At 46.4% G+C, this 25069-nt stretch overlaps 11 protein-coding genes across 13 annotated transcripts in view, besides 3 other annotated features; 4 read left to right on the top strand and 7 right to left on the bottom strand.

Moving 5' to 3' along the window:
- Nucleotides 1-9: part of a mobile genetic element that runs on past the window's edge.
- Nucleotides 10-73: 64 nt separating this feature from the next.
- Nucleotides 74-4325, bottom strand: TSTA_078560 (copper-transporting ATPase, putative; the record flags this gene model as incomplete). The annotated part of the gene is made up of 3 exons (XM_002341845.1): nucleotides 74-232; nucleotides 493-645; nucleotides 822-4325. The coding sequence occupies 3 exons, from the start codon at nucleotides 4323-4325 to the stop codon at nucleotides 74-76; spliced, it is 3816 nt and encodes a 1271-aa protein (XP_002341886.1).
- Nucleotides 114-272: a mobile genetic element.
- Nucleotides 4326-5101: 776 nt separating the features above from the next.
- Nucleotides 5102-6241, bottom strand: TSTA_078550 (DNA repair protein Rad1, putative; the record flags this gene model as incomplete). Its single annotated transcript, XM_002341844.1, has 2 exons — nucleotides 5102-5152; nucleotides 5195-6241. The coding sequence occupies 2 exons, from the start codon at nucleotides 6239-6241 to the stop codon at nucleotides 5102-5104; spliced, it is 1098 nt and encodes a 365-aa protein (XP_002341885.1).
- Nucleotides 6242-6425: 184 nt separating this feature from the next.
- On the bottom strand, nucleotides 6426-6813 carry TSTA_078540 (uncharacterized protein; the record flags this gene model as incomplete). The annotated part of the gene is made up of 4 exons (XM_002341843.1): nucleotides 6426-6471; nucleotides 6525-6579; nucleotides 6634-6663; nucleotides 6714-6813. The coding sequence occupies 4 exons, from the start codon at nucleotides 6811-6813 to the stop codon at nucleotides 6426-6428; spliced, it is 231 nt and encodes a 76-aa protein (XP_002341884.1).
- Nucleotides 6814-7050: 237 nt separating this feature from the next.
- Nucleotides 7051-8842, top strand: TSTA_078530 (histone acetyltransferase (Gcn5), putative; the record flags this gene model as incomplete). Of its 2 annotated transcripts, XM_002341841.1 has the most annotated exons (7): nucleotides 7051-7153; nucleotides 7215-7312; nucleotides 7371-7421; nucleotides 7483-7691; nucleotides 7752-7866; nucleotides 7913-8620; nucleotides 8680-8842. In XM_002341841.1, 7 exons carry the CDS (start codon nucleotides 7051-7053, stop codon nucleotides 8698-8700), a joined length of 1305 nt encoding a protein of 434 aa, XP_002341882.1. In that variant the 3' UTR covers nucleotides 8701-8842. The 2 variants fall into 2 exon arrangements, with proteins under 2 accessions (XP_002341882.1, XP_002341883.1); XM_002341842.1 differs by having other exon boundaries at nucleotides 7483-7866.
- A 559-nt stretch (nucleotides 8843-9401) lies between these two features.
- Nucleotides 9402-10923, top strand: TSTA_078520 (RGS domain protein (Rax1), putative; the record flags this gene model as incomplete). The annotated part of the gene is made up of 3 exons (XM_002341840.1): nucleotides 9402-9556; nucleotides 9613-10315; nucleotides 10369-10923. The coding sequence occupies 3 exons, from the start codon at nucleotides 9402-9404 to the stop codon at nucleotides 10603-10605; spliced, it is 1095 nt and encodes a 364-aa protein (XP_002341881.1). The 3' UTR covers nucleotides 10606-10923.
- A 4-nt stretch (nucleotides 10924-10927) lies between these two features.
- Nucleotides 10928-12288, bottom strand: TSTA_078510 (COP9 signalosome subunit 7 (CsnG), putative). The gene is made up of 2 exons (XM_002341839.1): nucleotides 11821-12288; nucleotides 10928-11754 (listed from the first exon to the last, which is right to left on the bottom strand). Exons 1-2 carry the CDS (start codon nucleotides 12077-12079, stop codon nucleotides 11021-11023), a joined length of 993 nt encoding a protein of 330 aa, XP_002341880.1. The 5' UTR covers nucleotides 12080-12288; the 3' UTR covers nucleotides 10928-11020.
- A 217-nt stretch (nucleotides 12289-12505) lies between these two features.
- TSTA_078500 (DNA repair protein Rad50) lies at nucleotides 12506-17183 on the bottom strand (the record flags this gene model as incomplete). Its single annotated transcript, XM_002341836.1, has 7 exons — nucleotides 12506-12655; nucleotides 12707-16393; nucleotides 16446-16529; nucleotides 16582-16672; nucleotides 16726-16753; nucleotides 16801-16879; nucleotides 17175-17183. The coding sequence occupies 7 exons, from the start codon at nucleotides 17181-17183 to the stop codon at nucleotides 12647-12649; spliced, it is 3987 nt and encodes a 1328-aa protein (XP_002341877.1). The 3' UTR covers nucleotides 12506-12646.
- Nucleotides 17171-19939, top strand: TSTA_078490 (GATA transcription factor LreB). Of its 2 annotated transcripts, XM_002341838.1 has the most exons (4): nucleotides 17171-17463; nucleotides 17527-18321; nucleotides 18394-18824; nucleotides 18897-19939. In XM_002341838.1, exons 2-4 carry the CDS (start codon nucleotides 17561-17563, stop codon nucleotides 18968-18970), a joined length of 1266 nt encoding a protein of 421 aa, XP_002341879.1. In that variant the 5' UTR covers nucleotides 17171-17463; nucleotides 17527-17560; the 3' UTR covers nucleotides 18971-19939. The 2 variants fall into 2 exon arrangements, with proteins under 2 accessions (XP_002341879.1, XP_002341878.1); XM_002341837.1 differs by having other exon boundaries at nucleotides 17527-18824.
- Nucleotides 18401-18421: a microsatellite.
- On the bottom strand, nucleotides 18941-21035 carry TSTA_078480 (uncharacterized protein). Its single transcript, XM_002341835.1, has 5 exons — nucleotides 20962-21035; nucleotides 20776-20821; nucleotides 20676-20724; nucleotides 20003-20624; nucleotides 18941-19938 (listed from the first exon to the last, which is right to left on the bottom strand). Exons 1-5 carry the CDS (start codon nucleotides 20969-20971, stop codon nucleotides 19463-19465), a joined length of 1203 nt encoding a protein of 400 aa, XP_002341876.1. The 5' UTR covers nucleotides 20972-21035; the 3' UTR covers nucleotides 18941-19462.
- A 389-nt stretch (nucleotides 21036-21424) lies between these two features.
- On the top strand, nucleotides 21425-23458 carry TSTA_078470 (phosphoribosyl-aminoimidazole carboxylase). Its single transcript, XM_002341834.1, has 4 exons — nucleotides 21425-21954; nucleotides 22007-22104; nucleotides 22156-23113; nucleotides 23172-23458. Exons 1-4 carry the CDS (start codon nucleotides 21486-21488, stop codon nucleotides 23372-23374), a joined length of 1728 nt encoding a protein of 575 aa, XP_002341875.1. The 5' UTR covers nucleotides 21425-21485; the 3' UTR covers nucleotides 23375-23458.
- Nucleotides 23459-24784: 1326 nt separating this feature from the next.
- TSTA_078460 (uncharacterized protein) overlaps nucleotides 24785-25069 on the bottom strand; it is a gene marked incomplete at both ends in the record, with an annotated part of 689 nt that continues 404 nt past the window's right edge. The window contains one exon of the mRNA XM_002341833.1: nucleotides 24785-24998. Within this exon, the coding sequence (XP_002341874.1) occupies nucleotides 24785-24998 (214 nt within the window). The remainder of the gene's footprint in view (nucleotides 24999-25069) is intronic.

The following is a 25069-nucleotide window of genomic DNA, read 5'->3' as shown; positions in this document are numbered from 1 at the left end:
AAGTCGTGATCTCATCCGTAGTCCACACCCACTAGGACTGCAATTGATACGCTGATCTGGTATTCTGACACTCTCATTGAACCGATCCTTCTGCTTGTGCTGTGCTTTGAAGACGGTAAGACTTCACCAGTTGCTTCGACTGTTTCAATGCTAGTAACCCATTCTCGCTAGCCAGGTTGAATAAGTTCAGGATCCCCGGTAGTTTGAGCGCCAGTAATAACTTTAGTAGTTGCTATAAGACCTATTGCAAAGCCTGTCTCATCGAAATTATAGCATCAGCAACAGCTTGTGGTTTGACACCATAAAGTCTTCTATGCAATATAGATTTTGATACTCCAAAAACATTTGTAGCATTTCGCTGACCATTTATTATTTGTTTTTGAGGCCAGATATTGCTTGCTCAATCATTCTCTCTTGAAAAACGGACTTCCAGGCATTTTTATGATGATTCGAAGCGACTGTTGCGTGTTCAAATTTGCAATCGCTATGTACGCGCTGCGTAAGCGAGCATTTTGGGCGGTGTCTGGATGACCTGTGGAGTACGTTAAGTTGACTAGGCCCCCTGAATAATCTTACGAAGGGAACCTTGGAAAAAGTCTCATAGTTTTTCATATTCCGTTCGTAGACATAACATAGTAATTCGTGCTAAATGATAAATGGTATCATGCTAGAGTAATAATAAACCTGAAAAAGAAAACAAAACATATGCAACTTGAAAAATGGAAAAATAAACAACGCAGCTCTAAAGAAGCCTGCTACGTGAGCGGATCAGAACCCTATGCATAATTCAATGTCTAAACCTCAACTGTTTGCAGAGGTACATATCCCTCCTCTTCTCGGATTTGTTTGGATTGTCTACCAAACACAAGTTTTGTGAACGCGGTGCGAAGACGAGAGACAGTGCCGTGTCTGTTACTACCAGCACCATTGAATGGACTTGCTTTCCATCTTGATGCCGTGGAAGATGAAGTAGGAGGCTTGGTGAATCCTGAATTGGCGTCTTCCTCAAGTTGCTCAATTTCCATCCAACCAGGTCGTTTCCAGAATTTGAGAAGGAGACTACTTCCTACCACGGATACACTGGATGCTGCCATTGCAGCGCCCGCAGCCATTGGGGGTAAGGGTGCACCGCCGAATGGTAGGAAAATCCCCATGGCGAATGGGAGACCGATTATGTTGTAGACGCAGGCCCAGATCAGGTTCAACTTGATACGGTTGAAGATGGTGCGAGCAAGTGATAAACTTGCTGGGACGGCGAGGAGGTCATCGGATCGCATGAGAACCACGTCGGCGGCTTCCATGGCGACGTCGGTTCCGGAAGCGAGGGCTATACCGACCAATGCAGTTGCCAGAGCTGGCGAGTCGTTGATTCCATCGCCAACCATGGCCACTTTGTCGCCTGCAGCTTGATAGGACTCAACGATTTTCTTCTTTCCACTGGGGACAACGCCTGCCTTGACGGAGTCCTTGGGAATGCCGAGAGCGCGCGCGACTGCCAACGCGGCAGGGTAGGTATCACCAGTAACAATTGAGACATGATACCCCATCTTATGTAGTGCTGCAACAACTGCAACAGCACTAGGTTTGAGCACGTCCCGTAGCGAAATTGTACCTGTGTAATGACCGTCGATGGCAACATGAATCTGGGTAAATCCTGCAGACTCGTCCATTTTTGATCCAGCGGAAGCAGTATCTTTCAGTGTAGTTTGATCAACAGACTCTGGAACGTTCACACCGCTGGAGCGAAGGAAGATAGCATTGCCCATAAGAACATGATACCGAGTCCGTTCCACACTTGACATGGGTTCGACAGTGGCTGATATACCCTTCCCAACGGTTACATCAAAGGTGCCTATGGTTCCATCCAGAGTATCGTCCTTCATCAAACTCATCTCTTGCTTTGCCGCAGCAACAATAGCTCTCGCTACTGGGTGTTCGCTATTAGTCTCTGCGAGACCAACGATCTGCCACCAAAGCTTGCGGCGCCAATCATTGCTCTTCCAGGTTGGTTCCAGTTTAATTTCAGCGACGCTCATTTTACCTTCCGTCAATGTTCCGGTCTTGTCAAAGACGATGTGATTGACCTTGGTGGCGGCTTCTAGAGCAGCGCCACCTTTGAACAAAATACCGTTTTCTGCTCCAACACCAGTTCCCACCATGACGGCAGTGGGAGTACTCAAGCCCAGAGCGCAGGGACATGCAAAGACAATGACTGAGATGCACAGCTTCAGACAGACCATTATCTTACCACCGTTCTCGGGCTTATTGAATATCTTGGGTGGATGGGGCAATACATGACTCAGAATCATCCAGCCGACGAACGTGGTCAATCCGAGAAGAATGATAATAGGAACGAAATAGCCTGCGACAATGTCTGCCATGCGCTGAATCGGAGCGCGACTCGTTTGAGCGTTCTGCACCAATTTCACAATTTGACTCAATTGAGTATCGCTACCAGCACGAGTCACTTTGAATTCAAGGGAGCCAGCCCCGTTAACAGTACCAGCAATGACGGCGTCACCTTTCTTCTTGTTGATCGGATGAGCCTCGCCTGTAATCATACTCTCATCAACATAGCTTGTGCCTTGAATGACTACTCCGTCAGCAGAAACCTTATCTCCCGGGCGTAAGAGTACGACATCTCCGACTTGAAGGAGTTCAGTTGGCACTGCTTTCAAGCCAGTCTGTCCAGCGTGAGACGTAGCGCCATCGTTCTTTTCGTTCCATTCTTCAGTTGCCTTCTCCGCTGCTATGGGGTCTTCGTAGATGGTAGTCATAGAGGGAGCAAGCGACATCAACCGAGATAGTGCTTTTGAGGTTTGACCTTTGGCTCGGTTTTCTAGCCATCGACCAAGTGTAATGAAGGTTATCAGCATAGTACTCGTGTCGAAAACAGTGCCTGGGCGGTTGTGTTGGCTGCTGAGAACGGCCACGAGCATTGAAAAGACACTAAAGAAGAAAGCGGCCGAAGTGCCTAACATGACGAGAACATCCATGGTGGGAGACCGGTGTTTGAGCGATTTGAAACTGCTCTTGTAGAATCGCATACCAATACCGAACTGAACGGGTATTGTCAGTCCTAGGGCAACAACGTCGCCCAAATAGAGACCTGGCAGGATACGGAATCCGCCGAAATCGAGAGGTTTCAGACACATGGGAAAGATCATTGAGATGAAGAACACCGGCACTGCAAATGACACAGAGAACAAAAACGCCCGTTTCCATTCTTGTATTTCCTTGGTCTTTGCAAGAGATTCGAGCTGTGCATTATTATCTTCAGATTCAGAGAGCAATGCATTATAACCGGCCTCCTCGATCGCTTCTACTATAGACCGAATACCAATAGTCGTAGAACTGTGTACAATAGTGGCACGAGATGTCGAGATATCAATGGAGACTGATGATATTCCAGGTTTCTGCATTAGAGTTTCTTGTAGTGACGATGCGGAAACAGCGCCATCTAGACCGTATAGCGTGAGTCGTACCGTCTTAGAGGTCTTATGAGAGACTCCCAAATGGGGTATAGAGGATAGGACACGAGCGTCGAATCCTACATCTTCAATAATGGAAGCGATCTTTTCCGAGGGTAAAACTTGAGGATCATGTATTATGACGGCACGCTCAGCGAGTAAACTGATATCAAATTGAATCAAGCCCTCGATATCCTTGAACGCATTCGTGACACTCGATGTACATGCACCGCATGTCATGCCTTCTATTGCGACTGTCGTAGACATCATTTGAGTTGAATGGTCGGATAGCGGCCGTTCGGGAGGTTCCACCGACTTTGTGTCCAGTACTGATGCGCCAAATCCTCGATCTTCGATGATATCGGCAATTTGACTTGCAGTAACAATGGCGGGATCATGCCCAACCACGGCGCGTTCCGATAACAACGATACGTTGACGGAATATATACCAGCGACATCCTTGAGTCCCCCTTCGACAGCGGAGGTGCAAGCACCGCACGTCATTCCTTCTATGGCAATAGTCGTCACAGACGACTGTGTACCAGATTTATCGCTATTGTCAGATGTTTGGGGTGTATCCGTAGACAGAACTTCAGCATCAAATCCTCTATCTTCAATCAGTTCGGCAACTTTGCTAGGCGGCAACACAGCTGGATCATGGTTAACAACGGCACGACCCATAACTAAGCTGACCGAAACCTCGCCTGCGCCGTCGACATCCTTGAATGCGTTTTCCACGGAAGATGTGCAGGCGCCGCAGGTCATGCCGTCTACCTTCAGTGTGGTCGTTGCCATATGTAGAGAGGTCGTGCGACTGTCGCTGACAGTCGTGGCCTCTGAGGGTAACGTAGTCATATCGCCGATAAAATGTGAAATACTTGTAGAGAGGAGATTTTCGAAAGCGCACAAGGGAGGCCGGAAAATTTAACGCATCAAAGCGATACGTAAAAGCGAATAATCGTTGCCGTCTTTATGAGACGTTGGTGGGAGGTCGACGACACGCAGGAGGTCTCAGAAAGTGCTTCAGAATGATTGAGGATTTAGGTACCGCACCTTATAGATCTGATAAGATCCTCATTATGATGTAGTTTGGGGTCAACAGAATAGACACCTCATGGCTTCTCGGTCTGGGTCCTAATTAGAAGGGAAGAAGAGGAGAGAAAGACGGTATTAGTAACTCCGTACGTATTGATAGTGTTAGTTGTTGCTGACCAGCCCGATGTGACCTGAATGCGTCAAGTTCTTTACTAAGCAGCTGAGCGATCCGGCATTCCGATGATCACGTGCATCGGAAATATCGATCGAGGAGTTGCCTAATCCGGTTAGCTCTCATTTTACGTCGCCAAAGCAGCGCACTTCGCAGAGTATTCCAGACCTTTCAGATGAGTTTCAACAAGTGAATTCTTTACGTCAATCATCCAGTCTTAGCTTTACAGACACTAGATATGACAGAAAATGCCAGACCTGCTGTGGTCGTGGGTGAGTAAAGTAGCTGCCGAACCGAACAGGCCCTTATAAGCCACAGTATGTATCTACTCACTACTAGAGGTATGCTTACCTACGGAGCTTGCAACAGGAGACCTTGCATTAATACAATGCCATGAGCGTCAAATCATAAAGCAGCTTGAGATCTACCAACCCTCTGAATTTACATCATCACCATCTTCTTGATCCTCATCTTGCTGACCAACAAGAGGCACAAATCGGAAATCAACAAAACTTACATGCCTGGCATTCCCTCCTCTTGTAAGACCGGCATCACCCTCGTTGCTTCCACCACCCAGCTCAATCATGAATTGCAAACTCAGTACACCTTGGATATCCCCTCGTATACTTACTTTACTCGCAGCAGCCATAGCCCGGGATGCTTTACGAACGAGAGCAAAGCGATAGTTCTCCTTCACTGTAGATCCCATGGAGGACGGAGGGTTTACTTGGAAGGTTTCGGTCACTGCTGGAGCAATTTTACCTCGTTTGGGTGGTTCGTTGTCTTCCAAAGTTTTGTAATTGACTTCGCTTCCCACGTTCTCCTTATCTGTCGAGAATTTGACGCTGGACTCGCTGAAAGCTCCCCCAGAGCCGGATAGTGTGAGAAAAGGTGCATTTTTTGAAGAGGCTGAAATTGTGAGAACAGTCGGGTTTGTGGCGTCCAATTCATTGATAGCGTTGTATAACCATGCGGATCGCATGATGATTTTCATGATAATGGCGTCACGTTGCAGCGGTATGTCCACTTCACCAGCTTCAGACCCAAATGAGGGATCGTCTGATTCGTAGGTAGTGAGTTCGCAAGTTGTAGTGATACCGGATTCAGAAAGTGTGATGCAGAGTGGGCTGCCAATGCTTGAGTATCGCAAGGCACAAGTGCGGCCAAGTAACAAAGCTGGACTAGTGAAAGCACCGGCGGGAGTGTTCTGTATAGAGCCATTTGAAGGGAAAGATGCTTGACTAGCGTCACCGATGCCGAAAATCTGAAGAGTTTCCAGGAGAGCTGTAAGTGAGATCAGGAACTGAGGATAGACGTCTCCAGCAGGTTCCTCATCATCTAAAGCATGACTGTTGCGATCTTGAGGAGTAGAGTTGAACGTATAAGTGGTGAACAGGGTACGGTCGAGGAACACGAGCCCCTGCATCACTCGGCTTTCCTCTACAGAAAATCGGATCCCATCGGGCGTTATTTGTATGCGAGCCTTTTCAGCGAATCCGATACAACGTAGAAGAGTGTAGAGATGATAGGTGTCGTTGGTAACAGCAGAAAAGATAGGCTCCATGTCGGCGGTAGGAGTAACGGAGGCCGACAAGTGAGCTTCAAGGGACGAAGTAAAGTCCGTTTAGAAAGAAATTGGAAGTTCAATTTCAAAGAAATAAGTGTACATCCCTAGCAATCTAGAGTTCCCCAATCGTCCGGTTATAGTACATGATCATGCGTGGCTGAGGTAGATTTTCTGGATGAGATTAAACGTAGACACCAACGGCACAAATCATGAACACAGCTCCGAAACTTCATAGCGTTAGCGATCGATGACAAATGCATGGAGAATATATACAGCATACCCGAATGCAAGAGACGCCGGGACACCGAGAAGAGGTATGTTCAGAAATGTCCGATCTATGGATGATGAATTAGTTCCTGATTGCAGAGGATCCAGGGAGTAGAACTCACTCAAACCGAAAAGACCAGTAAGAAGAAGAGCTACGAATGCTGTTAGAAAAGACTTATTTGCATTCTCTCATTGTGCCTACCGATGAATAGCAAAGCAAAGCCAACTGTGAACTGGCCCTCCTTTGCGACAATGGGGTAATACGGAGCTTTGGACGTCTCCCAGAGAGTATTTAAAGACATCGGTTTGGATTGAATGACGAGCTAATCACCTCAGGGACTTGAATGGTAGTAAGCAAGAGTAAAGCTTCAATGATTAATTGAGCTGGAGTGACAAGAAGGACGACGAGGTCAATTGCTCACACCATAGAGAGAGCTGTCAATACACAAGCTGTCCTCTTGGCAAGGTGACACCGGATAAATAGTATTTCCGCTGAGTAATCTCCGATCGTAGCTCCGAGACTAAACCGCCCTTTGGGTATGCGCGACTGGCTCAGAGTGGCGTCAACTGTTATTCAGTTCATCGTTGCCAACGACAACTTCATCAGTATTCTGGTCGCAAACATGTCATCTGTTAGTGAAGGTAAGGACAATTCAGAGATCATCTCATGCGGTTGGTTTGCGCATGATCTAACGGGTTCTAGATATGAAGCGCAAGGCTTCGGAAGAAGCCGATACCCCAGATTCCAGACACCGGAGTAAGAAGGCTCGGACAGAGTCATTCAATGAGAGTGAGACGAAGGTATGACTATCTCTGAATGACTAATAATTCACTTGTTCTAATTCTCGTACCCTTACAGGAAGGTTCAGTCGAGAAGCCACCGCTCAAACTCGTCCCATATCCTGAGAAGGTCCGTCCAATCAACAGTACCTGGATTCATAGCCTGAAGCTAACCCGTTTATACTATCCAGCCCGCCGTGATCGAAGAGAAAGAAGGCAAAATTGAATTCCGAGTAGTGAACAATGACGGGCAGAGGGAGAGCTTCATCATTCTCACCGGATTGAAGTGCATTTTTCAGAAGCAGCTTCCGAAGATGCCAAAGGATTATATTGCGCGATTAGTCTACGACAGGACGCATCTTTCCATTGCCATTGTAAAGCACCCTCTGGAGGTCGTAGGGTACGTTTCCATGCGATGCACGCAAACCCCTTTAGATGCGAGTCTGCTAACTATCTGTAGCGGTATCACATATCGTCCGTTCAAAGGCCGCAAATTCGCCGAAATCGTGTTTTGCGCCATCTCCTCAGATCAGCAGGTCAAGGGATATGGTGCACATTTAATGTCGCATTTAAAGGTATGTATTTCGAAAACATTGTAGCGACATGGCTGACGGAATATAGGATTACGTGAAAGCAACTTCGGATGTGATGCATTTCCTTACGTACGCGGATAATTACGCCATTGGCTACTTTAAAAAGCAAGGATTTACGAAGGAAATAAGCTTGGACAAATCAATATGGATGGGATACATCAAGGATTACGAAGGTGGGACAATCATGCAGTGCACGATGTTACCTAAGATTCGATATTTAGAGTCGGGCCGCATGATCCTCAAGCAAAAGGAGGCTGTGCATGCGAAAATCCGGGCATTCAGCAGATCGCATATCGTTCACTCGCCTCCAAAGGAATGGAAAAATGGTGTAACCAAGATTGATCCTCTTAGTATTCCCGCGATCAAGGAATCGGGTTGGTCTCCTGATATGGATGAACTCGCACGACAACCTCGACATGGACCCAATTATAACCAGCTACTTCATCTCCTCAATGATATGCAGAATCACTCTGCCGCTTGGCCATTCGTACAACCCGTCAACAGAGATGAAGTACCGGACTACTACGAAGTGATCAAAGAGCCCATGGATCTGTCGACTATGGAAGAGAAGCACGAGAAGGACCTTTATCCTACTCCACAGGATTTTATCAGGGACGCCATGTTGATATTCGATAATTGCCGAAGATACAACAACGAGACCACACCTTACGCGAAGAGCGCCAATAAGCTTGAGAAGTTTATGTGGCAACAAATCAAGAACATTCCCGAGTGGTCGGTAAGTATACTCATATTCCTACCCAATTTATATTCTATGGACATTACTGACTTTCGCAGCATCTTGCGGAGAATCACTAGACAGTTCAGCTCATCATGAAGATATTTGTTTCAAATCGCATTATACCACCGCATGATTAGGATTTACGCCAGGCGTTATGGCGTTTTCGTTGCTGCATTTTGACATGTAGTTGAACTCACCAATAAAGATATAATTATGACCAAATTCAATATCTCCAAGTGGATTATTGTAAATAACTATTCAGGACGTAGATGACTTCATGTGGCTGGAAGGCTGAAGCTCCACGTGCGGGCTGGCCCGTGTCGCCCTGCCAAGACTTCAATTTCGGATTAATGTTTCAACGTGACCCCTTGGAGCAATCTCAACGACACTCAACTTACTATTGTCTACACCAGTCCGTCCAGTTCTAAAGGCATCTCCCCCGGCAGCCAGTATTCGGTCGTTGGTAGTTCAATTCACAGCGCTGTGCGCTTGCGACTTTTGCGTTTCCTTTCGTATTAGCAATTCCTGGCTCCTAAGCGATCTTACACGAGACTACCCTCCAGGGAGCTTGCTGTTTTGAAGACTGCACGACTTAATTCGATTTTCACTCTCTCCGACAGTCGAAAATATCTTCTCGCCGATTTATCGATCTGTCTATTTCAACTTGAACCTTTGTGGTAGCATGTTTTGGCAGCCATTGACTCGGTAGATCAAGAATCGTCAACCAGCATCAGACTTTCGCATATTCACTGATCAACACACCCTACCTACTTCAACGATGGTGTCCTTAACAAGCCTTGATCTAGAAAAGCGAAAGCGCTTGCCGACCCTTTTCGAGGTTCTCAGTCGCTACACACTCGCTCCTGTCGATCTTTTCTCATTCTACATCTACATGCGAGACCAACAGCGATCAGTTGACTATTTGGATTTCTGGTACGATATTGCGGTCAATCCCTGGTCTTTTTACACGTTTTAATATTGAATACTAGGCTCGATGTCTCACAGCACATGTCCCTTTGCCGTCACTACGTCCGAGAACTACGCCGTTCAGTCCTCGTAGCCACACCCGAAGGGGGTAGCAGACCGTCATCAACCATTCTCGATAATATTCCAGACATTCCAACTGAAGCCGGCCCGTCGGGATACTTTTCTGCTTCGAATGAGAAAGATGCAGACTCCAGGCTCTCAGCGTTTCTACGTTCAGAGAACCCATCGCAGCCTTCGCCGCCAATAAGTGGACACTCGGAGAAGCACTCGTCAGAGGAAAGACCACCGCGTCCTAGTTTTATGAATTCTACACCCGAAACCCGCTACGACTCCTCAAATTCTCCCGGTCACACAGTGGCGCGAACAGATATCCGTCGAAGTGCAGAAAAGATCTTGTACACATATCTCATTCCCGATTCGGAGCGTGAAATCGTCTTACCAGAGGAAATGTTGACTTCGATTATCGATATGGTGGAACGTGACGGCCGAGATGACCCAGAAGTATTTGATCAAGCCAAAGATTACGTCTTTCAGGCAATGGAGCGAGACGCTTTTCCGGGATTTTTGCAGGCCAAAGCTCTTGGGAATCTTGTACCTCTCAGCATTCTGTCGCGTCTAGCATTCGGATTAATCAGCTTTTTGGGGGCTTTCTGGGCGTCGTTTTATGTTGTTTTGACTGATAAATCGAGAGCAACACGGTGCTGGGTAAGTCAAATCTTTCAATGATTCCTGCTGGTGATCACTAACAACTACTCAAGGTCATACTTCCCTTTGTCGTGGCATCTTACTTTATCACGACATACCAATATAAAATCGACCCATTCATGGCTCTACTTGGATTCAGCGAGTATACGTTCATGAATTGGCAGAGGATACAAGAACCATATGTTCGTTCCCTACTCAACCAGCGTGCTTTGGTGACGTTGGCATATGCCCTTCTCATCGCTGCTGCGTTGAGTGTACTTTTCATATTTGTGCCGGGTATTATGCTTTGACGAGTCGTCTGTCGTGCGGTCTTTAGTCGATTTCTGTGGCGTTTATGCGGATATACCTTTTTCTCTTTCATCTTCCCTCGATTGATGCAGAAGCGTTGCATTTATAATAGTCCAGATTTTCAGCGTGATATTAATTTCTGTCCCCTGCCTGCGATCTTTCCTTGTTTTATTCTCTGAAGTGGAGTCTCTGTACTCGGTGCTTGTCAACGTTTCCTTTGTCTATGTATGTAGAAGCATTACTGCCAACTAGGTCTGGTATTGAGTCTTGTTGGATTCCTACCTAATTCATACCGCGAATTCAAGCTTTAGTTTCCTGGCAGTTGTTGGGGTCATAAAATGTCATTCATAATCTAAGTAGGTAGTGGCACTCTCGCGTGAAGGGTGAGTTCAATGGACATTCCAGAGACACATCGACTCACGTCTTCCTACCTACACCAAGCAATCTCTTCGTCTGTCTGGTCGCTCCTCTACTAGCGCCTGCACCTTCATCAATCTCCATACGGGAACCAGACACATCTAATCCCCCATCACTTGCATTGTCAAAATACCCATCATCGTCATCATCATCCTGATCATCACTGTATTCGCGCTTGTTACTGATATTGCCCCCTGTAGAAGAACCACCGAATCTGATTCCACCGGCAGTTCTGCCACCACGAAGACTATGTTTGGTATTTCTCCCACCACTGCGCAAACCGGTGTTGTCTTCTCCGCCGTCCATATCGGCAGCGATGGCCTTTTCAAGGGCGAGTGTGCATTGACGTTTCAAAATGCTGTTTCTGACAGTCTGGTCTTTGATCTTTGCGATCTCAGCTTCAATGCCATTGATAATGTCTCCGCAGCGACCTTCCCATTCAGACAGGATTGAGATCAAAGTAGACACGGTTTGGGGTCTGACATCTCGTAGCGGTGCAACAGCTGTTACGTTGACTGTCGGTGGATTTGTAGCCGGTGAAAGTCTTGCCACTATCAAGGACGAGTAAATTGCGGTTGTGACGAGTGACTCGAGTTTAACTGCGGTGGGGATTGAGAGCGCTTGCATCAATGCCTGGTACGTGAGCGGGCGGATGGTGCTTGACAAGGAGAGGAGGGATAGTAAACGCAGTTTCAAGGCTTGCTGATCATTGAGAGTCGGTAAGCCGGGCGTTTCTATAGCATTGTGATATTGTCAATAAACTGTAACGCCCTTCGAAGCATCAGATGGATTGAACCTACCTTGGTATTCCTGCCATGTGCCCCAAGCAAATATCTCAAGCAGCTTCAAATAACCGCGAAATTCTTCAGGGGTATCCGCTGAGCCCAGAGCCTGCACAGCTGAGGTTTCTAACAACTCGGCGAAGACGTATGTGTTTGGGTGAGAAGTAGCGTTCGCGATAATATTGGCAACGAACCGAGGGGAGGAGGCTGTCGATGATGTCGTCAGATGTATAAATGGCTGTAGGGCCTCGAGAGCCCTGGAATGCGCTTGATCCATGGTTCTGGTTTTGTTGATGTTGCTTCTCGATCCTGAAGAGATGTACACAACGATGTCATCCAAGTTGGGGTGGGTATCCGCTTGGTTGATGAGTGATGGCACTAATAGGATCAGAACTTGTATAGATTCTGTCGTCAAGCAAGATCTCAAAGTGCTATTTCTAGATGCGAGAAGCCGATTCCATTTCACGTCAGAGATTTGGTGTCGTCGAAGTGGAAGATCAATTGCTGAGGTCAGGTCCCGCTACTTACTGTTAGCATCGCAGGTGCTTGTTTGCATCTTTGACAAACTTCCCCCTCCCAGACACTCGATAACGATAAGCTTTTAGGGCACGATGTTAGGGCCAGACATAACGCCTAGGCATTTGGTACTTTGGCATATTAGATACCAATGATCTTGATATTATTACTAGTTTACGAAATTCACCGTCTTACAAATTGAAATTGAGGAAACCTAGACTTTGTTATGTATACCGGAACATCATGCTGCAATTCCGGGAAGCTCACTGCAATGAGACGGGTAGTAGAACTAGGTACTTGGGACTTTCAAGACACGAAAATGAGAGGCTCACATGACCTATGAAGAGTCAGTAAGTAGGAATTCAAATAATAACGCAATGCTACATACCTCAGCAATGGATTGTCTCTCGATAATGGACTTTTGCCGTTCATTTCGCGAGACTCGATAGTAATAATCACTGAAATCACCGCACTGCATATGGTGCAGAAACTCCTCGTCGTGAGTGATGACAATCAACTGAAAGTTGGCCTGTTGCTGACGGGTCTTGATAATGTCATGCAACGACTCGGCCAAAGAGCGGATGTTGTCCCTATCCAGATTTGTCGTTGGCTCATCTAGTGCAATAAGGCCGCAGTTGACCCCAAAACATTCGGCCAATGCAAGACGAATGATAATGCTAGCGAGAACCTTTTGTCCGGCACTGCATCGACCACGCATGTCCATCTCTGCACCTTGTTTGACCATACAAACGCGGTAGTTGTAGGAGCGGTTTCCCTTGGCATTCTCGTTATCAGATCTGATTAAGATAGTATCCACATCAGTACCTCGGTAGGTCCGTTGCCAAAGCTCCTCGACAATGCGGTTGATCTCTTCCATCTTGAGACTGTGGTACTTCATAATAGCCTTATCCAGTGCCCCACCGTAACGACCCAAGTCGTCAACCGCAGCTTTGGTGGTTTCCACTTTGATGTGAGCTTCCTTATAGTTAGCAGCCGCGTCTTTATAGTCGGTGTTCCAATCTGCCAGCAATTGCAATAGTTGGTCATCCTTGGACTTCATCTCGCCCATTTTACTTGCCTGCTGAGCGGCAAGTGCATTGTGCTTCCGTGTCCATCGCTCTGACTCTTCCTTGAACCGACTGCGATCGATTTCTGCGTTCTGCTCTTCCAGTTGCTGTATCTCATCTTGGACCTCCTCCAATAACCTGCATGACTGACGATATGACAGATTGTCCGAATACTGTCTTCTAGTGTTGTCACTGTCTTTGAGCTGGGCAGATATCTTGTTGATCGCGCGTGTGATTTCACTTTGTTCTCCTTCCAATGTCTTGATTTGTTGCTGGATGTCCTCTAACTCCTTTCGGCTCTTGATTAGCTGCTCCGGTCCGCCACGGTCAATGTATGATTTAATTTCATCATTAGCAAGATTGAGTTGATGTAAGCGGTCAGACAAATGTGTCAATGCTTGCTGGAGTTCCCGTTCTTTGGATTCAGCACGCCGGTTAATATCATCAAATTTCGCCTGGGCTTTGGCAATCTCCGGCTCCAATTGCTCAATATAACGATCAGCATTTTCAATGGACTCTCGTTGCTTCGCGTTCATTCTTTTATACTCTTCAACACGAGCAAGAAGACTGGTCTTCTTCTCAAGCTGATGACTGCCATTGTCGAGGTTACTCTTCACGTCTCTAAGCGCTAGTTCCGCCCTATTAAGTTCATCTCGAGACTGTTCCTTCTCTGAAGAGAGCTTTGAAATAGTCAACTTGATTGCTCTCGATTTCTCCCCGACTGCCGCGATATCATTCTGGATGTCTTCCAGGACCCGGGTCGAGTCCGTCTGCTGTTGCTTGGATGACACCTCTGCTATTTGAGAACGTAGAGATTTGATCTCGCTGTCGATACGAACTATAGAGGTAACTGTGCGGGAAAGAGATTCGATTTCTCGCTTCTTTTCGGCTCGGTCGTCAACAGTGGTGTCATGGCTCTCCAGCTTCTTCAAAATCTCTTCCTTCTGACTTTGATATTGTTCCTCGTTCTTCTCAAGTTCGGGAATTGCAGTTTCTGTCAGACGCAACCAGGTGTCGTAATCGGTATTCGCCATTCGAGCATTTTCATAGTCTTCTTCGGCTTGTTTCAAATCTTCGTCTGAGGATGAAAAGTTCTTTTTGATAAGTCCCTCTAATCTGTTCCTAAAAGTTCGCATTTCGGTTTCGTTCTTGAAAGGTCTCATGCAAGTTCTGCACATTTTTTTCGAGTCAACAGCTTCAAGACACATGTTGAAATATTCGTGCATGCCCGTGAACTGCTCAACATCCTTCCTGGTTTGGTCAAGGTGGTTTTGTCTTGTTTGCAAGACGTCAGAGTACTCCGTGGGATCATCGTCAATTGCGTCGCGAATCTTCTTCACACACTCGTCACGTTCTTTTTTCCGTTTTTCAAGCGCTGTTCGGCAATCTTTCAGTTTGTACTCAACTTGGTCAAGTTCTCTTCCAACACCATCGCGATTGCGTTCCGCTAATGTCATATTATTTGAAGCATCCGTCAGGACATTCTGATATTCACGCTCAAGGTTATCCGGGTTCCATTGCTCGCTAACAAGTTGTGATAAACGATTTCCGTGAGCCCCCGACATAGTCTCCAATTGGCGCTCGCGATCTTTGAGTTCCTTCTTTAAATGGGCCAGTCTAGCCAAATCGCCAGCTTTCTTGGTTCCTGCAATAAGCTCTTGATTGAGCTTGGTGCTTTCATCTTCAAGGGACCTAAGCTGAGTGTTGGCATCTTGAAGATCCTTATCCCATGTCGCAACTCGAGCAGCGTCTTTCAACTTCTCGAGCCGTGATTGCGCCTCTTCCTTCTTTGACTCAAGAACAGCAACCGTGCCTTCATCTACGTCGATTTCATTCAGGCGGCTTTGGACTGAAGCTGCTTCCCTGTCGTTGTCCGCAATCTGCCTTCGCGCAACATTCTTAGTCTCTTGAAATGCAGATTTCCGCTGCGCAATCTGATTGAGAACGTTTTGAGTCTCTCGTAATTCTGACTGTCCTTCCTTTCGGGCTCGTTCTAGTGCCTGGCTATGTTCTTTGACCATCTTCTGCATTCTGTGCATAAACTCGTCGATTTTTGACTCATCCAGAGCGTCATCGAAACCACGGATATTGTTCTCTCGCGCAAACTCTTTGATCATGTTCTCTCGACGCCTAATCTGGCGTTCAAATTGATCCTTATCATTTTCGTACTTTCCGGTTTCGGCTTGTTTCAATCCGAGCTGCTCGCGGGTCGATTCTATTTGTTCCTTGATGTCCATGTATCTTTCCTTCTGGGCGTCTTCTTGTTGTTGATACTCCAGTTGTCTGGACTCGAACTGCTCAAGACTCGATTGCAGCCATTCATCAGACTCATCGACTTCAACCAAATGTCGCTTCAAATTGTCGATCGTTAACTGGATACTCCTGGCTTCAATGCGTTTCCCTTCCAGCGCTCCAATGACCTGCGCATAGCTTTCCGATTCTTTCCAAGCTTTATCTGCTAATTCGGCGGCATTCCGCATTTCTTGGGAGATCTGATGGGTTTCCTCTCGTAGAGCCTCTATTTCTTCTTGTAACTTGATCGATCGTTTCTCTGCACGATCTGCTTTGTCCTTGTCTTCCTTTGAATGCTGTTCCATAATCTTAAACTTCGCCAACTCCTCATTCTGCTTCTTCCTTAAAGCTTTGATGTTGTCGATTGCCTTTGTGTATTTCATGGCCTCGAAAATTTCATCGAACTTCTTTTTGAGTACAGATGGTTCACTCATGGGCCAAAGACTCTCATCTTGATGGCAGAAAATCACGGAGTCGAGGATTGCTTTCGAAACACCGAGGTACTGGGGCATGATCTGGTCTAGTTCGGCCACACGAGACGATATCGCCGTTCGTTCTCCATCCTTTACCATTAATAACTGGCCTTCTAATGTCTTTTGTTGTCGTGTCGTTTTCTTCACGGTAAGCTGCAGGCTGCGGGTTGCCACCATCTTCGCTCCAGAGGTAGCTTTAAATGCTAGCTTCACCTGGGCAAGAACCTCTTTTTCTCCACACAGCTGCCTAAAATCAGCAAATCCTCAACCAATATTTGCGGGATACATATCGCACCTTCGGATCGTGGATGAACGCGCCACCCTTGCTGTTGGGCGGTAGATCGCCGGTCGTGGCATATTTGAGACATTCAATGATAGTCTAGAATATAGTAAGAATTGTCCAGACCATCTCCAGTCACATATTAACGTACAGTCTTCCCGGATCCATTATATCCTACGATCAAAGTCAACGGCGTATGGAACTGAATGGTCTCGCTTCGGGTGTTATCGAAAGATCGGACACTGAATGAGATCGCTTAGTACTAGTCAGAACAATAGCTTGTAGAATGACTTACCCGAGAATAGAGAGTTTATCGATTTTCGCTATTGGATATTAGTACGGATTGTCTAACATTCTTCACTGTACGTACACCTAGGAGTGATGTCAGTAGAGGTAGACGGCAAAGCTCCGAAATGAAAGCTCACATCTTGATTTTGGATCTTCCGAGACTAAATTAAAACCACGTGAAACGCGAGTCTAATTCATCGCAATCTTAGGACGATAATCACAATCATCGCATAAGCAAAGACGATAGTGATGGGCTGGTGTTGGCTGAATAATTTCTTTTCCCCTGTTGCTCAAAGGAGAGACGGAGTTGCCTACACGTCCAACCACTCAACGCGGGGATGGCGCGAAAGCACGTGACACGTCCAGCGAGCTGCCTGGATAGGCTTAGTCTCCAATCCCCAGAAAACCTCTATTAAGTCTCAGAAAAGACTAAGACTGGCTGGAGCTTCTCCATACAAGAAACATTTCAAGATCGGAAGATCCACCTGGCGTCGATTTACATCTGAAGATCGCGCGCTACATCATCACCCGGTCCTGTTTATTTGCTGGGTCTACCCAAGCCACATTCGGATTTCGCTCTCGCTTGCTGGTCAATCCGACTCAATCGGAGTATCCCTCATACTGATGCCGCTGGCCAGGTAACGTTATCCGTGCGCAAAACACTCTGGTGGTTATGTCTTCTTCATTATTCGGTATCTCGGCTATGATGGTATATTCTTGAGGTGTTTTGAATTATTTGGTGCTGGTAAGAATCCCACTTTGCAGACTATGCCCTAAAGTATTGCTAATAATACCTGTTGTCTATAAGCTTTGTACATAGGTAAGGTTACCGCAGCACGGGGATGTATCTCAACGATGCTGCGGGAAGCAACGCTTCTGACGCCCTCGTAATGCTCCAAAACAATGCGACGGCAGACAACTTTGACTTGGATTATACCGATTTCGACCTCGTTCTAGATGATGGCGATGACCAGGGAATTGACGAAACCGGTGCGACGGACATCGCAATGAAGGACGATTGCAATAATTCAACCTCACAACAAGAGCCACAGCCTGATCATTCTGGCGTCCAGAAAAGCGCAACAAGTGCAGTGACTGATTTTACCAGGAGACGCAACTGGACGCAGCGTATATTAGCAGAAATGCAAGATGTACTGATAGTACTGAGCCCCGACGGAAAAGTCCTTTACTGTTCGCCGGCAATCCAACCGATTACGAATTACGAATCAAAAGATCTCGATGGCAGGTTCCTTTCAGAATTTGTACATGATGACGACCGAACGACTTTCATCCGCGAATTTAACGAGTCGATCGCTACAGGACACCGTCTTAGGTATCATTTTCGATTTCGAAAACCAGACGGCGAATTCACGATCGTCGAGGCCTCAGGACACGCACACATGTCTAAAGAAAAAATCACACTCGGAACGGGCAAAGAGGGGAACCCTTGCGACGGCTTCTTTCTTGTTTGTCGCCCTTATCCAACATCCAGCAATGCGCTACTAGACACGTTTTTGGAACATAAAGTTGAGAATATACGATTGAATAGAAGAATTGCAGACTTGAAAAAGGAAGAGGAGGAGGAACTCCAAGCTCAGCAGCAGTGGGTGCTCCTCCAATCAGACAACAATTCAGGAACTATTAGCCCTGACGATGACGTCGACGCTTTCAACAGTGCTCCGACTACTACTACTACTACTACTGCCGCGACAGGCACCGATCAAGGCATGATGTTGCCGCCTGCTAGACCCAGTGTAACAGGCACTGAACACAACGGATACACGTCTTTGATCACATTAGATAATAATCTGGACACCTTGTCCCGAAGCGATACATCGTCAGTCCTCGATGGCATCGAGATACTCACGGGTCTGCGATACGGCGAAGGCGAACGATCAAGGGGTCTTAGTACGGGGGAAAGAGATGCAGGGTTGATACACGAACAGGCAGATCTTCATCACCTAGGTTTGAGCTCGGATGATAACGACAAGAAGAAACGGATCAAGACAACAGAGGAATATGTATGTACGGATTGTGGTACCTTGGCTTCTCCGGAATGGAGAAAGGGTCCCAGCGGTCCAAAGACACTCTGTAATGCTTGCGGTTGTAAGTCAATACAGTTCCTATCACTCTATTTTTAAGGATCTAATATAAAGGTCACTAACCTTGCATCTGCAGTACGCTGGGCAAAAAAGGAAAGAAAGCGCCAGGGATCAATTCAATCATCAATTCAATCATCGATTCAGTCATGATGTTCGCTTTACATCCAGAGCACAGTCCTGTCCATTTCCACACATGCATTTGCATATCATGTGAATTACGACTTATAGTACAAGTTACGTACTTGTGAAGAAGTCGAAGACGAACATATATTATCAAATCACGACGAAACGACCATTTTATTTTCCTTTGGAAATGACCACATATTTGATCGGCTCATGGACTATGAACGGCTGTATGATACTACGAATTCGGTACTCCCAGCTCTTATTTCGCACCTATTAATTTCCTGTCCCTTTTGGGGACGAACATGTATAATTATTCATAAATCATTATTTATTTGAGGGGTATATCAAAATAATAATAACTACCTACTTCTTGAAAAAGGAGCAAGAAGGCGGATATACAGAGTCAAATTCTAGATGCAAAAAAGCAGATGGCAGTTCAATAGGTAGAAGCATAAAAAGATTAAACGACAGTGTCATTAGTTTCATCCCATCATAGCACTAGTGCTTTAAGCGGATTCAACCCGTTTCATCCTGCTCTGTCATTGAGCCCCTCGTCTCTGGTGCTGCGCTTGTTTCTGTCAAGGGTGTGGTGTCTTGGTTTTCCGTCACGTCGTCTAAGATGATATCATCGTCGTCGTTATTCCCTTTCTCTATTTCAGAAGAGGCCTCATTGCATATACCACCTACTTCTGAATCTGACATGTCCATTCCAGGTTTATCTTCCTGTGACTTGTTCGGATCTGAGAGAACCATTTCCACACCCTTGCCGTCTTGTAACCCTAAATCTTCAACGCCGAGAACCGACGGTCCTCGTGCATGTGGTATTTCTTCTGGCTGCGGAGATGAGTTTTCGCCATCTTCTTCGTTCCCGGCTAGAGATCGTGAAGAGACATGTGGCGGCGTTTGCGTTGTAGCAACCAGGCCCGCTTCTTGTTCCTGTCTAATGAGTTCGCCTTGAGTGACTGCAGCGTCCGCGCGTAGTGGAACGGAACCTATATATCAGCTTAGCATGCATTTTTTTTCTTTTCCGTTTTTCGAAAGTTTATCAAATAATACCTTCTGCAATCATCTCAGCCTGTACAGCCTCAAGATCATGATTTCTCAGCCAGGGTATGGGCGTCAATAATGCTCCACCCAGAGATTCATCACTACCGAGAGACTCATCCGTTACCATAAAACTTGATCTTGTGCCATTGGTGACTCCGTTCGTTAGCTCATCATCAGCAGACACCCCTGTCCGGGGAAGCGGAAAAATATCTGCACTGCTCGATACCGAGACTACTCTATCCACGGCTCGCAGGTAAGCCGGAAGTGTTCGATATTGACGCCTAGGACGCAAAATCAACTCTGCGAGTCTTTGAACGGTGTGCGGTGGTTTGGACGCAAAATATGTCCGTAGGGTACTCTTGATCGAAGCAATCAGAGACAAAAGTGGAGAAGGTAGAGAGTTCGAATCGGGTTGGGAGGGTTGAGAGTCTGGGACCAAGGTTTGAGTGGCCGTGTTATATTCGGAAGTCGACGCTGAAGCACCGCTATATGTTGTCTGGGTTGCGGGAGGGGAAGGAGGAGTATTCTCCTTGTTACTGCTTTGGAGAGAGTCGTGGAATTGATAAGAGGAGGAGGCGTAGGAGGATGCTACTTCGGGCGGTACTTTCGGTATGGGAAATTCACAGATGATCTGTTTGAATGTTAGTCCATCCATGCAGAGGCGTCAAACTGGAAATCATACCTCGTCAAGGCGTTGAATTAATGGTTCTAGTTGTTCAGGCCACCGGTCACTTGATGCGTCAGTACTCAATTCCACATGTAAGGAGATGTTTCCAGCATACTAGTCCATAGACCCATCCTGGGCGACCTTCTCCAGCAACTCTTCATCTGTATATATTGCCGGCTAGTGTTAGCGCGAAGCTGAAGAGATAGCACGTAGTATGCGAGTCGGCAGTCAAATGACAGTGGATATGTTGGTTCATATTGCGCAAGCTTCAAACTGAATAACTAGATTCTTCGACACATACCTAGTGGCATATTTCCTACTCCCTCACGCCGTGGTTCAGCAGAAGAGCGAGAGTGGTCGCTGAGATTTGTTCGTGAAGTGGAGGATCGTGATGGAAGCTCTAAACGCCGCAATCGCGACTTAAAGGAGCTAGTCTTATTTTGGAATAGCTGACAGTAGTGCACAATATGATTGGCTATCAGCTTGCTATCAGATTCGAAATATCCCCGCAACACGTGAAGTTAGCCTGAAAAATCTGGCATCCGTAAAATTTCCGAACCTGAAAAACTCTTTGCAATTGAATGGCATGTTTGTCAATTATATTCCACAAAGCTTTTCAATTCACCGTAGTATTGCTTGAGTTGACTCTCAATCAATTAAACAGTGCCGTTGCTGGCGAATCTCAACATCTGCATACACGTGACTTTTTTTTTCTGGGACTGGTCTTGTACTTTTCAAGATCCACTCGAGATTTCCTGAGTTCTGAGTCAGAGTGACTTATAACACTTCAGCCAAGTTGGCTGTTCGAAGGCGTAACCAGACAAGATGGCGTGGAATTCACCCAAAGTTGGCATTCTCGGAGGTGGACAATTAGGTCGCATGCTCACAGAGGCAGCCAATCGACTGAATATCGAAGTACATGTATTAGACGCCGAGAATGCGCCAGCAAAACAGATAAGCGCACATGGCAACCATACAGTTGGGCATTTCAACAATCAGCAATCGGTGCAAGAACTCGCCAAGAATTGTGATGTGGTGACTGCTGAGATTGAACATGTCAATACTTATGCGCTTGAAGCTGTTGCTTCGCAGGTCAAGGTTGAGCCGTCATGGCAGTCCATTCGGATCATTCAGAACAAATATGATCAGAAGAAACATTTGTCGAAATATGATATCCCCATGGCGGATTATCGGGAGCTTGTTGAGAATACGCCAGAGGAGCTGGCTAAAGTTGGTGAACTGTTAGGATATCCAATGATGCTCAAGTCCAAGACTCTTGCATACGATGGAAGAGGTGTGAAATCAGTATACACAACCCCGGAACTTCAATCGCTGATACAACTTAGGAAACTACCCAGTCAAGTCAAAGGAAGATATTCCAAACGCCCTCGAGGCCCTCAAGGATCGACCATTATATGCTGAGAAATGGGCACATTTTAAAATGGTGAGACGTGATTTTTCCCTTTAGCCTCAGCTCAATCTAATTCTGCGATAGGAATTGGCAGTGATGGTAGTCAAAACCAAGGATAGCGTTCTATCCTACCCTACAGTTGAGACTGTTCAAGAAGACTCCATCTGCAAACTTGTCTATGCACCAGCTCGTAATGTGTCTGATGCCATCAACAAAAAAGCCCAAGAACTTGCTCGCAACGCAGTAGCCGCATTTGATGGTAAAGGTGTTTTCGGCGTTGAAATGTTTCTATTGGAAGATGACTCAATTTTGCTCTGTGAAATCGCCAGTCGAGTACACAATTCCGGACACTACACGATTGAAGGCTGTGGTCTTTCTCAGTTCGATGCTCATATGCGCGCTGTTCTAGATCTCCCCATACCACCTAAGAGCTTGGAGCTTCGGCAACCGTCTATCATGCTTAACATTATTGGTGGTGCTACTAGCGATTCTCATTTGCGCGTTGCAGAGCACGCTCTTTCGATACCTAATGCTAGTATTCACCTCTACAGCAAAGGTGCTGCCCGACCAGGACGTAAGATGGGACACATCACCGTTACCGGTGCGACGATGTACGAGGCAGAGACAAATATTCAGCCATTGATCGATTTGGTCGACGAAATCCGTGCTGCGCGCAGTGACGTCAAATCCTCAAGTGTCGAACCAATCCCCTTCAAACCCACGCCTACTATCGGGGTCATCATGGGTTCTGACAGTGATTTGAAGACGCTGGTACCGGGTCTCAAGCTTCTGAGGGATTACTTTGGTATTGATCCTGAAGTGGACATTACGTCTGCTCATCGGACACCAGATTATATGGCTGAATATGCTTCCAAGGCGGCTTCGCGAGGTATCAAAGTGATCATTGCAGCTGCTGGTGGAGCCGCTCATCTGCCTGGCATGGCGGCTGCGCACACTGCTCTGCCAGTTATTGGCGTTCCGGTGAAGGGTAGTGCATTAGATGGTGTTGACAGTTTATACAGTATCGTGCAGATGCCACGAGGTTAGTTCAACTCTTGCTCTTCTCGATGCAACCACTAATAAATGATGAAATGGTCCAGGTGTCCCTGTCGCCACAGTCGGTATTAACAATAGCATCAACGCTGCATTACTAGCAGTTCGAATCCTCGGCTCATATGAGTCCGCCCTTCAGCGCAAAGTCGAGGAGTACGCTACCAACGCCAAACTTGAGAATTTGGATATCAAAGGTACGAAGATAAAGGAAATTGGGTGGGAAAAGTATTTTGAGCAGATGCAGAAATGATGGTGTCGTTCTCGTTATGTATGAAAAGCTGTCATTAGAATACCGATTGATTACAGTTATGAATAATACTTACCATTCTTATCGAGTTTGAGCAGGGACTACTTCCATTACGCAGGCTATGATACACTAATATACAGATGGACAGGGTTGTCATCATCATCAACATCTTTCAACATACTCCTTCAACCCTCCCAACCAAGCAGGAAAACAGACCTCCATAAACCTCTGTTGATAATACCATCCCATAACCCAACCAGCCCACGAAGACCGCGCCATCAATTCCCACGTATTCACATTCACACCCATCCCTTCGTCAGTAAAAACATGTATCCTTTCCAATTTCAACAACCACTGCGGCACAAATCGCATTTCATCATAATCCATCGTCCAGGCTATTCTTCCCGGGGTGTGGGTTAGAGGATCTGGTGCCTCGAATAATGTCACTATGAGATGCAAAGTGGTCGACTTCCCTTCTTCGTGCATAGAGATTGATTCGGCCAATGTGGTGGTAGAGGTTAGGGACATATTGGTGTGCATTGAGAATTTTGTTCCTAATTGAAGGAGAGGAGATGGCGATCCCTCGACTGAATCTGAGGTTGGCTGATATCGGATGGTGCAGTAGGGGACAAAGCGGTTCCATTTGGGCCATGTGGAAGTGTCGATTAAGGCATTGAAGACATCTGTTGATGATGGGCCTGTAATGTCTATGTCCCCTTGGGCTAGAATGGTGGCTTGACCGAGCTGGATGTTTGGGGTTGAGGTGACGGAGGCTTTCTTAGGGCTCATTTTGTCTTTTGTCTTTGTTTACATTAATTTAATATCTACTCTCTGCTGATTCTATCTATTATTTTATGTGAAATTCTATTCAGTCTTTTGTTTTTGACTCCCTATGTAGGATCTCACACCGTCAAATGACTCATATTCTGCCATGCGGGATTTATCGGGTATGCATAGTAAGCCGGCTAAAAGTCTGCGAGAACGAGGAATAACGAATATATCAATGAATATCCACGTTTGCTACTGGTAGTTATAACTGTGCTAGCCTGCTTTTGCTCCTTGTAACCATCATCATCAATCAATATGTGCTGTTGGAGGAGGATGATTGGATTGGATTTGCATCGAACTGGCTAACCCTAACCCTGTGTCCATGGACTTAGGGCAAGCTCATGATGATTATTTTCCAGTATTGTCGACTGACGATGCTCGTAAAGTGGCTTTAGAGGGCTTCATATATCTCGCCTCTAGCAGCGTACTTTCTTCTCTTCGATAAGTCGTGGGTCCGGGTTCGTCAGATACGTGAAAGAGGGGAGAATCGGACCGGAGATCCGATGTCTAGGTGTTTTAACTTTCCACAGTCTACGTGCCTATCGAGACGCAATCAACTCAACCACTAGTTATGGATATCCAATACTAGATTCCATATGCCCGACTCAGTCCGAGAGCCAGAAAGCAGTATGTAGCATCAGTGCATGGATCGCCTTGGGGTTCCCACTCTCTCATCTTGGCTTTGTGCAGATGATAGATTTGACTAGATTGAATGGCCCAATCAAGCGACTGGTTGGCACTGCTTGTAACTTGTAAGATTTGTAAAAGAGTTTCGTATTCGGTATTCTCTGTTGTATGGCTGGGCTAAAGTCCATGACTGTCACTCCAGGTCTGTCAGGAAGATATCCCCCTCTTCCCCCCCCCCCCCCC

Source organism: Talaromyces stipitatus, genomic scaffold, assembly GCF_000003125.1.
Source record: "Talaromyces stipitatus ATCC 10500 scf_1105507295523 genomic scaffold, whole genome shotgun sequence".
Taxonomy (NCBI): Eukaryota; Fungi; Ascomycota; class Eurotiomycetes; order Eurotiales; family Trichocomaceae; genus Talaromyces; species Talaromyces stipitatus.
This window is presented reverse-complemented; position numbering and strand designations above follow the sequence as displayed.

Coding starts and splice junctions, on each gene's coding strand:
- TSTA_078510 (XM_002341839.1), bottom strand. CDS start 12,079: ATGGATCAAGCGCATTCCAGGGCTCTCGAGGCCCTACAGCCATTTATA. Junction 11,755..11,820: donor CACATGGCAGGAATACCAAG/GTAGGTTCAATC, acceptor ACAATGCTATAG/AAACGCCCGGCTTACCGACT.
- TSTA_078490 (XM_002341837.1), top strand. CDS start 17,561: ATGTATCTCAACGATGCTGCGGGAAGCAACGCTTCTGACGCCCTCGTA. Junction 18,825..18,896: donor ACTCTGTAATGCTTGCGGTT/GTAAGTCAATAC, acceptor TTGCATCTGCAG/TACGCTGGGCAAAAAAGGAA.
- TSTA_078480 (XM_002341835.1), bottom strand. Junction 20,725..20,775: donor CAGGATGGGTCTATGGACTA/GTATGCTGGAAA, acceptor TGACGCATCAAG/TGACCGGTGGCCTGAACAAC. Junction 20,625..20,675: donor TAATTCAACGCCTTGACGAG/GTATGATTTCCA, acceptor ACATTCAAACAG/ATCATCTGTGAATTTCCCAT.
- TSTA_078470 (XM_002341834.1), top strand. CDS start 21,486: ATGGCGTGGAATTCACCCAAAGTTGGCATTCTCGGAGGTGGACAATTA. Junction 21,955..22,006: donor TCTTGCATACGATGGAAGAG/GTGTGAAATCAG, acceptor GATACAACTTAG/GAAACTACCCAGTCAAGTCA. Junction 23,114..23,171: donor TATCGTGCAGATGCCACGAG/GTTAGTTCAACT, acceptor GAAATGGTCCAG/GTGTCCCTGTCGCCACAGTC.